The sequence below is a fragment of the Astatotilapia calliptera genome, chromosome 3, assembly GCF_964374335.1.
Source record: "Astatotilapia calliptera chromosome 3, fAstCal68.1, whole genome shotgun sequence".
Classification (NCBI taxonomy): Eukaryota; Metazoa; Chordata; class Actinopteri; order Cichliformes; family Cichlidae; genus Astatotilapia; species Astatotilapia calliptera.
The window spans coordinates 80482141-80497287 of record NC_137424.1 but is presented as its reverse complement, the minus strand read 5'-3'; the positions used below and the strand labels follow the sequence as shown (position 1 = coordinate 80497287).

Sequence of the window (15147 nt, the reverse complement as noted above, 5' to 3'; positions counted from 1 at the left end):
CAAAATCATCACTTTACAATTCATGGAGCTTCAAATATTTCCATCACTTATTTTCACAGCACATCTTCTCTTACAGATATTTGACTCATGTGAAGAGCATGTTATTTACCTGAGCTGTGAGATAAAAGGCAGACACTGCAGCAAAATCCTCAATTCACTCTCTTCATGTGAGCAGCCTGTCAGCTCCACTTGTTTCTTCTCTGGTTGGAGTTTCAGCAGCTCCAGGAGGATGGAGGTCTTTCTCTCTGAGAGGTCTATGGACCAGACTGCAGGAGCTGACTGGAAAACTGGCTGTAATGATGGAAGGACACTCACACCTGTTTTAGTCTCATAAGAGTACAGGTCCAGGAGGAAGTCACACCATTTCTCTTTAAGAGGACTGTTTTTGTATGTGCACACTGATGCTAACAGCTCCAGGATCTTCTCTCCTGTCTGCTGCTCTCTCTCTGCTGCTGCACAGAACAGACTCACAAAGATCCTCGTTCGGTCTTCATCTGATGTCTCAGCATCAACTCTGCAACAATAAGAAGGAAACATTCAGTGATGATTTGATGTGAGCTGCATTGAAACAACCACACACTGCTGACACACTTTGCAATGTTTGTGAGTTTAATCTGGATCTTTGCTGATTTTCTGTCTTCAGTAAAATGAAACTTTGATAAAAATCAGAGTCTGTTTATTTCTTTGGAAGTCAGCAAACTCATAAATTGAGCAGAGGATCAAATAATTATGTCACTGCTGTAAAAAGGTAGAACACTGTGAGAACAGCTGTAATACAGTGTTGTATTATTCATGTACGTCGGAGTATTTGGAGAGTTTAGATTTTATATTTGCTATGGTCACTGAATCCTGGTGTTTCTTGGTTTAATGCAGTAACGTCTGTTTTCTACAATGTTTATATGACAGGAAATGCTGTTTGCGTTGGATTCTCTATTATGAAGGAGATGGCGAGCCACCTCTGAACCTCATCACCTCCTTAGCCTGAGCAGCTGCTCTGAGTTTTCACTGTGCCAGACGAGGAGGCCACGCCCCCTTTTCCAGCCTTCACCTGAGCTCACCTGTGTGAAAGCACAGCACCAAACAGCTTAGCTGCTGTGTTTCACTCAGGAGCACTTTGGAAGTGAACCTGACTGGACGTCTTTACTAAAACTGACTGACTACAAACCAGAGGAGCCAACGACAGAACTTCCAAACTCTTCAACATCCCAGAGACACTTTGCTGCATCATCAGGTGACTCCTTGTGATGAGGGAGCAGCTAAAGTAGCCTTGATCACTTCAATATCAACACTGTGTTCGTGCTGTTTACACTCGTCTGTGACGCCGTGTGAAATATTCACTAGTGTTTTGTGATCATTCACATTTGATTTGATAGAAGAAGTTTCAGGACATTGAAGTTACAGCTCTGAGTGGCTCCAGCTGCTCAGTGAGTCTCTTCCTCTCTTAAAGCCTCAAACTCACACTCTGGCCCTGCTCATTTAATATTCTGCAAACCTTCAGTGAGTTATGTTTGCACTGTGTGATCAATATTTGTATGTTCTGTATCACTTTGTGCGTTTTTCCTTTTCCTGTCATGAAGACAGCTCAGACCTGCTGGCGTCTCCAGGTCCTGCTGAGCTTTCAGGTTATGTGATAAATGCTTTGGAAGTCATGGATGGGCCTCACTTTAGACCAGCTCACACAACATACTTCACTAACAACCAGTAACTGTCTGAATTAACTCAGGAATATCTGTAACACATGTACAACTTTATAAAGTGTTCATCCATCATTGGAAAAGTATCAGACTGCTGTCATTGAACATGTTATATTTGAGCCTCTTCAGCAAAACTTCATCATGTGTATCCATGATTATGAACGACATACTGAGGAGGAGCAATGCTTCATAAATGATGAAACAAGTATTAACTAACACTAATGCTGAAGAGTGTGCAGCTGTTATAAAGTGTTAGCAGCAAAACACTAAACATCAACAATACAGAAACACACAGAGGGGAACAACAACATCTACAACAGCAGCTTCACCTGCTGCTCACATCACACACGTGGAAATCACATATTTACCAACATTTTACAGTTAATTCATTTAGATTAAGATTTGTTTACACTGAAAATTAGACTCAATTAATATTTTCTGGTTCAGAAAAGTCTTAAACACAAAGATTTACATGTTAGTGGCCACGTTGAGCCTCCTGTCAGTGTTTAGTTTCACCAGACTAGCTCTCTGTACCTGGCTATATCACCATGGTAACAGATGCTGAACACAGCCTGGTGTAGATCAGGTTATGTTCAGTGTCAGATTAAAATCAGCTGTAAGTGACACATTTTCTCTGAGTCTTTTATGTCCAGTCTGCTCTGAGCTGGAGCTCATGATAACATGAACGTCACTTTGATGTGGTGACAAACTCCTTCACCAGATTGTGTGTCAGAGCTGAATGCAGCGAGTAACCTTTCATGTTTAAGTGGATCGAGGTCAAAGTGTCACAGCTTTAATGTGCAGCTGTCAGCTTACAAATAAACTGCAGCACAGAGCGCTCACACACATTCATTCATTCACATGTTAATGATTGCTACCAGCATCGCTTAGTCTCCTTTGATGCAGCAACAGTGTTGCCTGTGTTGCTATAGTTACATATTGTTTATAGCTCTGTGTCACCTGTTAATGTAACAATATTTCTTATTAATGGAGGTGAAATCAGTGGGTCTACTTTGTGTGGAAGAAGACAGAAATAACGTATGAATGGTCGTTGTGTGGATGTGGAGAAGAGAGGCCCCAAATGCAGGCTGAAGCTGAACATCCTGGATGACTCAAACTGTTTCCCTCTGCAGTGACAGCTGCTTGATGCTGTTTTGTTTTAAAGCCCATCAGAAACACATAAATACCTTAACAGTACAACTTTTATTAATATTTGTAATGAAGCTTTTTTTACCAGGAGGTCTTAGTGATGCTGTAAATGTCACTAAGTGCAGTTTTATTCTCACAGACAAACTGTCACATGTTAAAAAACTGTTGAAGGTAAACGTTACAAATTTGTGGACTCATTTCTATAAACTGGCTTTAATCAAGCAGCAACTAAATTGTCAAATAGAGCTAAAATATTTTCATGAATTATTTTCAGCACTCATTTATTGACAGACAGACTTTATTGTGTGAAGAGCGTGTCGTGTACCTGAGCTGTGAGATAAAAGGCAGACACTGCAGCAAACTCCTCACTTCACTCTCTTCATGTGAGCAGCCTCTCAGCTCCACTTGTTTCTTCTCTGGTTGGAGTTTCAGCAGCTCCAGGAGGATGGAGGTCTTTCTCTCTGAGAGGTCTATGGACCAGACTGCAGGAGCTGACTGGAAAACTGGCTGTAATGATGGAAGGACACTCAGACCTGTTTTAGTCTCACAGTCCTTCACATGGGAGTACAGATCCAACAGGAAGTCACTCTGATATTTGTCATTGTAATGAGAATGAAGAGGGAATGTCTGATAAGAGCAGACTGATGATAGCATGTTGAGGATCTTCTCTCCTGTCCTCTGTTGTCTATCTGCTGCTACAATGAAGAGATTCATCAACAACTCAGTTTGATCTGAGAGATTTCCTGATGACTGACAGAAACTGGAAGAAAGAAAAGGAAACACGATGTGATGATTTGATCTGAGCACAACAAACAGAAACAAGCAGCACTGATACCGTCCTAGATTTGTCTCAGATAAATATCTCCAGCATTAAAAGTACATTAAAGACATAAGGTCAGTACTACAGTTGGTTCAATTATTTCTATAAAGTAACTCAACTGGATTTTAAACCACAATTGAAGATCACATGAAAACATTGAGTGTTTAATAAGTAAAACCAAAGAGCATACCTGAGTGAGTGGATGTGGGGTAAATGGTGTAAGAGGAACGAGCTCGCACTTTGACAGACTCTGTGATCACAGTGAAGGCAGACTTTCACCTTCCTCTTCCTCTTCTGCAGGACTCTCACAGCTCGGTCATACAGTTGTGTTTCACTGTTGACTGGGAGGTGCAGCTGATTCTCAGTGAAGTCAAGTAAACTCACGTAATCCACGTCCCCATCAGTCAGAAGAGAAATGCTCCACAGCTGGCGTGACAAGGAGTCACTCCTACAGTTGGAAGGTTGGTAGAGAACTTCATTAGTTCACATGTAATCAGCTGCTGAGAACTATTATTATATTATATATGATTATTTATTATTATTATTATATTATTATAGTCTATTTGTGTAGATTCATGCTGAAACTGAAGAACCATGTTCACTTTTTTCATGCAAAACTCCTAATTTGTGCAAAGCTGCCAGAGGCTTACAAGTTAAATGTGCTTCAACTGAGACTGAAAATGTCTTAAATAAGTAATAAAATCTCTCATTCAAATGACAAACGTCCAGGTAAAAGTTAGTTAGCATTCTGGGATCCCCTCACCTGGATTATTATGTATGCATCAAGACTTAAGAATAATGTTACCAAATACCTAAAGACTACGTACAAACTTTCTGCTGTCTACAACTCACTGGAAACATGATGAAACAAAGCTGAAACAAATCCTTCTCACTACTATGTTTTCATTTTTCACTTTAAGAAAAACACATACTGCTCTAAATCACTGAATGCTTTACATTTAAAACATTAAAAACAGATGTACAGAACCCTTTAACTTCAGATCTAAATGTTCTCACTTACCTTTGAAGTTTGCTGAGGCATCCCAGCAAAGGCCTCATTCCCTGTTTTGATACTGTTGTATCCTCCAGGTTCAGCTCTATTTTCCTCTCCTGACTCTGGCTGATAACATAGGCCAGAACACAGCAATGCTGAGGATCAAGAGTCTCTCCACTCGCATCAATACAGTAGTCCAGTTTATCCAGGAGGCAGAGGCAGGCATCAGGTGACTGAGACTCATAGAGGCATTGACATAAGAACATTAAGTCCATTTCACAGTCTTCACTGTCACTACAACCTACAAAGGTGGTCACCAAGTGTTTGAAGAACCAGTCAGACGTGTCTCTGAGCTGCTGAGGAGGAAGGAGACCTTCTAACAAATCAGTGTTCTTCTCATTCAACAGTCCACACAGGAAAGGGACCAAGTGTTTCATGTGTTTGCTGCCCTGAACCAGACACTGCTGTAGAACACATCTGGTCTTCTCTGGATCCTTTAAGACCCACAGAGCTGCAAAAAACTCCTGAACCGTGTAGTGGAGAAAGGCACACAAGGGTTTCCTCACAGTTGGGCCGATTTGAATCAGAAGCTTGCTCAAAATGGCCGAATTAGCACAGCTGTCTAGCTTGGGCAGTGATGTTAGGCTCACATTTTTCCCTTCTGTTGCACAAAAAGCTGCCTGAGATAAAGACAGTATTGCATCCCATTTAGTGCTTTCATTTTCAGGTGTCTTGGAAACATTTCTCTGATTGCAGAAATGGAGGATATTGAGGTATATTTCAGTAACTGTGCAGGGATGTGGAGAGAAATCTGAGCCCTCAAAGCTAAAGCAGGCGACCACCATCAGGGCGTACATGGGGACGTGGCAAAGAGAGAATAACTCCAGGTTACACAAGACTTTGTTGAGGTGGTTCTCACTCAGATTCTTGGATAAGTACTCTCTGATGCCCTGCTCACTGAAGCCTTTCACTTCCACTCTGAGACAGTCCCAATCCAACAGGAAGTCTGCTGACTCCACCTCTGGTCTGCAGGTGATGATGATCTTTGCTTCGGGTAGAAGGGTCTTCTGTATGAGCTTAAACACCACAGATGTAGAGCCAACATCTGTAAATCCATCAAAAATGATGGTAACACTGTCAGCATTATCCTTTATGTCCTCTAAGACCTCATCTTTGCCTTTATCTGGTTCACAGAACACACTGAAGAGAAGATCCTCCAGTTTATGGACCTCTGTGATGTTGGGTGCTTCTCTCATATCAAAGTAGAACATGTAATCTAGATCCTTGTTATCTTTCTCTGACCACAGTTTCAACATCTGATGGACCACAGCTGTTTTCCCAGTTCCAGGTTTTCCTACCAAAAGGATTTTTCTTTCATATGTTTTCAGCAGTTCACTGGGAGAGGTTCCATGTTTGTCCTCAGGTATGTAGGCCTTGAGTTTTTTAGTGCGAACCTTCCTGCTTTTCTTGATCTTTGACTTTTTTATTTTGGATGGTGAAGCCTGTCCTGGTGTGTCTAACACAAGTGAAGTGTAGGACAAAGACGTCTCCTTGTTGAACAGGACTGCTTTACTTTGGATCCATGATCTTTCTGAAATCTTTCGAGCTTCTGATTTCAGCTTTTCTTGGTATCTGTGACACGGTTTAGGGCCTGAAAGAAAAGAGGTGTGGGAGAAATTAATTAAAAATTTATTTAGGGATTTAACTCATGTGTCACTGAACAGCACAGCATTATAAAAGAGTGTGATCACGAGAAATCTTGCCACAGACTTCAGTTTGTTTAAAAATACCTTGTAAATCTGTTACATCCATGTTGGTGTCATCCTTGAAGGAAAAGCAGCTGATCCAACAGTTCGGGTCAAATTTGTCTCGTGAAGAGGAATCTGATGCTGTAATTTCCAGAAAAGATGGCGGCCTTTCTGTTCTTCTCTTTCTTGTTATGTCAATAATCCTGAGAAACTCATAGCAGGCTGCGTCCCCCTTTTTTATGACACGGTTCACAATCTCTCTGGTTTTGTCAAAGTCGTCACCCGCTGTCTTTATTTTACTGACTTCTTCCTCTGAGAAAACTTCTTTCTGGTAGAGATGCTCTACAATCACAGTGAGCCCCTTTAATGTTCCCACCAGTTTGTGCTTGGCCCTCCTGACGTACTGCACAGCGGACTGAGATGTACAAGCCATGTTTCCTTTATTTCATGTACAAGCCATGTTTCCTTTATTTCATGTACAAGCCATGTTTCCTTTATTTCCTGGGTTTCTGTTGAAAAAAATGTGGATTTAAACAAAATGTAATTCATTTCAAAGATTCAGACTAATATATAATTTTGATGTTGCTCCTGTTCCTAGCATTGCTAGGCTTTGTTTTAAATTGATGTGTCAAGTGTGTTTATAATTTATCCTCAGTCTTTGACTTTTAGTTTTTTCAGCATTCTGGTTTTTGATTTTATTTTCTTGTCTTCTTTAAATGTTTTTTTCTTTATTATTTTGCAATTGACAGCGCCACCACTCTCTTGGTGGCGCTGTCACTTGGTGTTCGCTCGTTCTGCGGTAGAGTATCACTTCCTGTTCCTGCTGAACCACAGTGGTGTTTCTGAGTAGCTTATCTGCTTAGCAATTTAATTAAAAACTTTTAGATACATTTTTTTCATAGTATAATCTTCGCGTGCTTCATCCGAAGCACACTTTCTGTGTACTCACTACCTGATTTATAGCCAAAGTATTCACTCACTGTGTATTTACTGTTTCGCTAGCTTAGCTTAGCTCTCTGTCTCTCTTCCACAGCATGTCTTTATCCTGTCTTCCTTCTCTTACCCCAACCAATCACAGCAGATGGCCCCGCCCCTCCCTGAGCCTGGTTCTGCTTTCTTCCTGTTAAAAGGGAGTTTTTCCTTCCCACTGTCGCCAAAGTGCTTGCTCATAGGGGGTCATATGATTGTTGGGCTTTTCTCTGTATCTACTGTACAATATAAAGCGCCTGGAGGCGACTTTTGTTGCGATTTATTGCTATATAACTGAAATTGAATTGAAATGAATTGAAATTGAATTCAAAGCAACGTGTAACTCTGGTTTTGATAATTACTGTGTATTTTCTCATTTTGCATCTTCACTACTTACTCAACACACAGCATCTCTTAGTTCCTTGCATAATAATCTAAATCTAAACTGCAGGTGGGGGATATATCAGATATATCAGAGGTGGAGAATGAACTCAGCCTGGATCTCTATTGTCTTATGTACTGTAGATGACTGAATGATGTGGTGGGTGTAATTCCCTCTGCAGTGGGGTCGGGTGGACCACCCCGGGCTCTGTGGGGCTTGGTTGTGCTGCTGCTGTGGGACCTGGTCTGCATGGGCCTGTGCACCCTGGCCTTGATGGATTCCAGGGAACAGGGGTGTCTACTGGGGTCAGCAGGGAAGCTGGCCCCAGGGAGGGGCTACTTGCTTCTTCCCGCTCCACCACACCCACCCAAACATGCAAGGCCTTGGGGTGCAGGTGTGTCTATAGGGTGCAGGGGAGGCATTGTCCCTGTCCCCTTCTGTCCGCTTGTGCCTCAATTTTTTTGTGAGGCACAGGCGGCTTCAATTTTATTCCAATTTTATTGTTTTGTGCCTCAATTTTATTCCACAAACTAGACATCCACATTACTCCCACTCTCATAACACACACACATGTAGGGCCTTGGGGGTGGGCAGGCTATGCAGCGTCCAGAGGTGAGGTGTATTCAACCTCACCTCTGGTGCCGGTGCCCACCTTTTTAATTTTAAATGCACCCCACGTGTGGGGCTCTCCGCAGCTCTTCCCAGGAGGGTGGCGTGGCTGCCCCTCTTTGGGCTCTCACACTCTGAGGGGCCTCTGGATGTCTGCCTGGATCTCCTCCATGCCTGCTTCATGCCCTCATTGGAGGGGCTATCACTCCCCACACCCTCTAGCATGTGGTTAAATGGAGAAATGTCTTAAAGCATTCTCAATCATCCAGGAAAGTAAATCTCCAAAAGTTGATTCTGTTCATCTGGACGTAGCGTTTTGTGGGAGAAACGTTTCATCATCATCCAGGTGACTTCTTCAGTCTCAGCTGACTGCAGGTTTCAATCTTATAAACAAGACATTTGCATAATGACTGAAACCAGCCCACTGAAGGAACAATGGGCTGGGAGATCAGTTTCTTCATCATTAATATGCAAATTGTCATGACCATTGATCAATGTGATGAAATGTTGCTCCCACTGAAAATGCTACCTCCAGATGAACAGAATCAACTTTTGGGTACATGGAGAAACCTTTTGAATACAAGCGCGCTCACGCACTTAAGCAATGCGGTTGAAAAATGTGGGTGTGCCTAACTTTTGTGCTGGTTTTCTTAGGCGCACCAGTGCAATCATGGCAAAAAGTTAGTGTAGAGCCCTGTAGATGAGACCTAAACTAAACACAACTGTAGCGACTTCCACAGTCGCTAGAGGTCGGGGTGGAGTCTGCCTATTTGCCTGACGCGCTGTCAACTTTACGCAATAATGCGAGAGGTGGAATTGCTTGCTTGTTTATTAAAGTGCTTTGAGAGCTTACAGAGTAATGTGATCGGCTCCTGATTCAGACTCTTAAACATCACAGGCTCTGATGCAACAAGGGGAAACTCGTGCAGCGGTCAACAAAAACTACGGCTCCAGCCCTCCTCTCAGAGAATGACAGACTGACCACGCCCTCTTAATTTCACCACTAGCACCCACGTGACTCCCGATACACATCACCATAGCAACCAAACAAATGAAAACCCAGTGATCATCAAAATTCAACACATTTAGTTATGGCTGCTACAACAACAAAACCCTGACTAAATAATGGCACAAGAACTTAATATATTTCCAATATAACATAAGAAATCAGAAAATACAAAATAAACTCAAACAGCTGGGTCACACACCCAGCCCCTGACAAATTGTCTGATTAGAAACATCTGGAAAAACACAAGAAGACCCTCACTGTTGTTTAACTTCCACAGCTGAAAAGACTCTCAGCTGATCTGCATGTTTCATCATTTCCTCTTATTGTTTTTTACTAAATGTTTATTGCTTAGTGTTCAGTCCATCGTGTCAGTGAGGGGCACAGACCAGAGGGAGGAGAGCAGGTAATCATCATATCTGTGAGCTTTAGAGCAGACTGAAAATTACTACTTTAAATATTCATAGATTATTTTGAATAGGAAGAAGAAATCATCTGTGGTTCTCATGTCATGTTAAGAAAAAATAATATTACAATTGTGTATTAAACAAGTAGATTTTAATGTATATTACAGTCACTAACTCATCATGTGAAATAAGCCACAGAAATTAGCATTGGTTACACCGCACAGTGCAAAAGTCTTGAGCCACCCATGACATCATTATATTTCCCTTCTAAGGATCCAGATGTTTTTCTAATTTCTTAATGCAACAAGTTTCCAGGTTTCTTTGAATATGGTGTAAATGTTTGTTTGTTTCTCTGCCTGCTACAAATCTATTGTAGGATTTGCCCAGCTCGCCTCTCCCGGACAACCTTCTGCTCTAAGCTTCACCTCCACCCGCGTCAAGTAAGACTGCTGCAATCTGCTGCAGGTTCACTGAAACCACGTCTAGCCTGCTTTCAACACGTCCCTGTCACAGTGACTCTGAGGTCTCCAGCTCATAACTGCACTTGCCAATAGCTTCAAGGTTCCTGCTGGATGTTACCCCGTGCCTGGTTCCCCATTCCTCGTCCTTGATGACCCCCCCCCCCTTCCCTTTGTGACTCTTAGCCCTCACCCTAGCACATGTGGGGACTCCTGGCACTATGGTGGCTCACTGAAATGTTTACTCATAGTACTGTTTCATAGTTTATAGCGTTTTTCTCACAGTACTGTTCATACCGGTTCCTTTAGTGCTTCGACAGCATCTCATAGCTTGTAGATCATTTCTAGTGATTCATTTTGTTTCATGCAAAGTGATGTGACTCCTTGTAAAAGAACATCCCTCAGAACTGGTTTTTAGGCTCTCGTCTTTAGTTTGTCTTTCACTAAAAGTCTTGTTTTCATTACTCTCTTTTGTCACACCTGACTTCCTGTAATAAACTTTGAGATCTGAGAGTTATTTATTTCACACTTGGTTCAACAGTTTCCCTTCATACACACACAAACTGTGATTTCCCTTAATATCACACTGCACCCCTGAGTGAACAGGAGCAGGAAGAAGAAAATATTCTTATTAAACCGTGTCCCCTATCTGCACTCCAAATGATATTACAAGTGGGCACCATCAACCAAGGAACACATTAACGTTTGTCTACAGTTCGTAGCACAAAGCACACAACAAGAATATAAGCAGCAATATACCCCACCGCATAATAGCAAGGAGAAGAGAATGACCCCCAGTTAACTCACATTTCTTTCAAATTCATCATATTGATTTATCATTTTAAACATAGCACATTTTAAAACAGCGCATGTTTGTACAACTCTTAAAATTATAATGAGCAGTTCCACAATCTTATAACCGTTGGACTCATTTGTGTAGTCCTGCCAACTGATGCTAAAAATGATATTTCCTTCTGTCCTCACCTCCTAAACAAATTGAAAATGATATTTGTAACTTGAGGGCTAATATATTATTTTTAGCCTTATTTTGTCTGTAATTTCACTAAATCTTTCAATAGTTTCAATTTTATGAACAAGTGATTCGTTTGTCCTCTGTATTTAACGTGAATATGAATCCTTTGTGTCACTTTCTTCTGTAATAAATATGGAGGTTTTATGGTATTTACATATGTATCCCCCCAAATTTCTACACAGTAACTAAGATACAGGAAAAAGTATAAAGTATGCATCGCCTTGTAGTCTAATAAATCTCTAACCTTACCCAAAATATAAATGTTTTTAGCCATCTTATTTTAAGTGCTTTTGAGTTGTGTCCACTCCCTCGTTTTGGGCGTGACAATCTGTTTTATTTCTCCACTATTAAAAACACTCTGGGATAACAGCTGAATGATTACTGGTTGATCTCCGGGATTTCACAAAAAACATTAAACAACATAAACTTTCTTTACTGTTTTGTAATGTCTGTAGTTTCTAATTATTGCTTTTAAATCGTATTATTTCACTACTTAAACTCTTCTGCACAAAGTTTGAAGTCAAAAACATCCCTGGCCTTTGATTTGGTCACTTCCTGTAACCGTGACGGGAAAAACACGAACAGCTGTGTCTGTCAGAGACCCTGCAGTACTGTTAGAATGGTTTATGGATGTATTTGTTGATTGTTGTTATTAACATTATACACACCATGCTCAGGTGGACTGGCAGACACTGGCAAGGCCACTATCCCTTTCTCCACCAAGCCAGACACAAGAGCAGCTTTTAGCTCAGCCTTAGGCAGAGCTGTGGAGATGCCATAAAATGATGCCACCTCATGCAAATCTCTCTTCTTACAGGGGTCCAGCTGGACAAGCGAAGGGTTTGCCTTAAACACGGCAATATCAAAGGTAGCCATTAAAACTAAAACAAAAACCTACCTGAGGCTAACAATAACAACAAAGAAGAACACTTCCAACACACAAGTCAAAGACAGGTGGCACATATGTGTGGCCACAGGGTTAACCAATAAATAAAAATACCACCGACCCTCTCCCCAGACCTACCTACTAAAATCCTAGCCTGCTTAGCTTCTGGAGTGTGCCATGCTCGAGGCAGCTTTAAAGGCTAAGCATCAGGTGCACAAAGCACCAACAAGCCTACCCCCAACAGGGAACTAATCCCCACCTGGGATTACTCCAAAAATAAAAAAGGCAAAATAAAAAATGAGTGCCTGAAGGAGGAGCTTACGCTCAGCTAGACACTACCCTGTGCTAACTGGAGAGAGAGCCCAGCAGATACAATACAACTAAACAAGCGACCGGCAAACAACACACCAAAACTCAATCGCTGTTCCTTCCATTCATATCCCGGACAAGCCCCCACATTGTTACGTCCCCATGAAGAGGTCTAGGCGTGTGAATGAGGGGACCAGTAACAAATGGGTCCGGAAATAGAATGAAAAGGAAAACAGACAGAGTTGTTCTATAATAATATAGTTTTATTGCAAATAATATAGTTTTATTACAAATAACGTTAACTTAAACAGCCTCAGAGGTGATTGTTGACTGGGCCCAGGTGGCAAACGAGGCTAATCAAAAGCAGCTGTGTCCTGGGGAGAGAGGAGAGTGAGAGGCACAGAGGGAGTAGGAGTGGCAAGAGAGGAGGAGGCGGAGAGAGCGGGCAAACACCCCACCCACACACTCCCACAGCCTCACAGAATGTAACACCATCGTTCAAATTGATACAGTTTTAAAGTTTTTAAATTCTGAAAAACAGCTGTCTAGCTGATGTTTCAATGTTGCTCCTGAGTGCTGCACACAGATGGACTTTCCACTACAAGTTTCACATGACTTGAACACAGACTGATCAGGGAAGTCTTATTCTTATCTAACAAACTTTATTGAGACCCATGAATAATCCAACAGGACTACGTGAACATGTTGATCAGGAGGAGAATTAAGAAAACTGTAGATGTCACGGGGTGAAACGGGACAAGTTATTTAGAGTTTTTACTGTGCATGTTTTGCGATGTTTTATCTGTTTAATATTTTAATATTGTATATTGGGTTTGTTTGTATGAGTTCTATTGCATGTTTTATCTTATTTAATTGAACACCTGTGCTGTAAAGACTCCACCCCTATCTGATTACTAACTTGATTTCACCTGAGAGGTACCAGAGAGGCCAATAAGAGGGCTGGGTAGACGACAGAAAGGAGCGCTTTTTGAGGACGAGTGAGGAAGGAAAGCTTTGCTTTGAGGAGTTGCGCTCGAAGGCTAGAGGCTGAGCGCCTCGGCTTCGGGCTGGAGGCTCGAAGCGGAAGAGACGAAAGAGAGTGACCGAAGTGACTGAGAAGCCGAGCCAGAGATATGGAGAGAAGGCTTGGGCTATAGACTTGTGATTGATGGCTGCGCTTGAAGGCTAGAGGCTGAGGGCCTCGGCTTCGGGCTGGAGGCTCGAGACGGATGAGACTGCAGAGAGCACCAGCGCGAAGGGCACCAGCGTGCAGAGCATCAGCGCAGAGAGTGGGGAGTGACAGCACCAGCGGAAGGCACGAGACGGCTGCGCCGATTTGCAGTTTTGAAGAAGCGGCGGGCGGAGTTGAGAGGTCTGCCCACCCGGGGTAAGTCTTCGACTTATCCCCTTTTATTGAATGAAAACTGTCTAGAAGAATAGTGACTGCCGCTCCTCCCTTTCTCCAGCATATCGGGACGCGAATGCGGAAAGGAATGAGAGGACTCCGCTGGGTTTCCCTTTTTATACTACTTCGCCGGATTTCTTAGCTCCCTGGGACTTTTAGGTCGTGGCGCAGGCCACTGGACTTTTAATGTTGTGTTTTATTGATTTTTATTGTGTTACCCCTTGGCCAAGGTTGTTTTAATTCATTTTACATTTTTAACTATTTAAATATAATAAATTATATTTTAATCATACAGTTTTAAATCGTGTGCTTTCCCTTGGCGGCTCCACTGCTCTGTCCGTTTGGAGGAAGGTTTCCTTCCTTTAAAAAAAAAAATACTGTGGAAATAAAATCAGCCTTCCGCATCCGTTACATAGACAGAAAAAAAAAATCAGAGCTGCTAAACTACTAATAACTCGCTTTGGAAACTCGGATCAAATTTAAAGTCATAATGTCTTGATGCATTCTCAATCATCCAGGAAAGTAAATCTCTGTCACGGCTGGCGGAGGGAGCCGTGTGGTGTGGAGGAAAAGGAGGACCCAAGATGCAGCGAACTGATGACAGAGTGATGTTTATTTACAAGGTGGTGGTGGTGGTGGCAAAAACAGGCAACTCAACATGAGCAATTACAAACCTAAACTGGGAGAAACTAAAGACAAACCTGAGACCATACAAAAGGGGTGCGGGGCAGAGAGACGCAGAGACAGGAACGAAACACCATAGAATGCAGAGCTACACGGAGGAACGCAGTGATACATGCATGAACGCAGACGAGCCGACGAGGAGCACAGGCAGACACCAACTATAAATACACACACCAGGTAATGAGGAAATGGCACACAGGAGGGGACACAGCTGGAACTTAATGGGCATAACGAGACACAGACCTACAAAGTAAAACAGGAAATCTAGAACCCGAACCGGACACAAGGGGGGAGGACACAGAATAACTAGAACAGAGGGAAATAGTCACAAAACACAAAACGCTGGGTCAACGACCCAGGACCATGACAGTACCCCCCCTCCAAGGGCTGGCTCCAGACAGCCCAAAACAAAAACAGACGACCAACCCAGGGCGGGCGGCGGGGGCCCAGGACGGAGGGACCAACACCGAACAAAACAAGCTCCAGCGGACCGAGGGAATTGTCCAAAACAAAAACACACATGCTGGAGTACTAGGACAAAACACAGTTCAGGAGGCCGGCCCAGAGGCTCACAGCTCAGAAGTCCAGGACAGT

The 15147-nt window shown here is 42.5% G+C and overlaps 1 protein-coding gene across 1 annotated transcript; it reads right to left on the bottom strand.

Moving 5' to 3' along the window:
* Positions 1–3098: 3098 nt before the first annotated feature.
* Positions 3099–6914, bottom strand: LOC145425926 (nucleotide-binding oligomerization domain-containing protein 1-like). Its single transcript, XM_080299409.1, has 4 exons — positions 6448–6914; positions 4685–6308; positions 3854–4111; positions 3099–3603 (listed from the first exon to the last, which is right to left on the bottom strand). The coding sequence occupies exons 1-4, from the start codon at positions 6836–6838 to the stop codon at positions 3114–3116; spliced, it is 2763 nt and encodes a 920-aa protein (XP_080155535.1). The 5' UTR covers positions 6839–6914; the 3' UTR covers positions 3099–3113.
* Positions 6915–15147: the final 8233 nt, after the last annotated feature.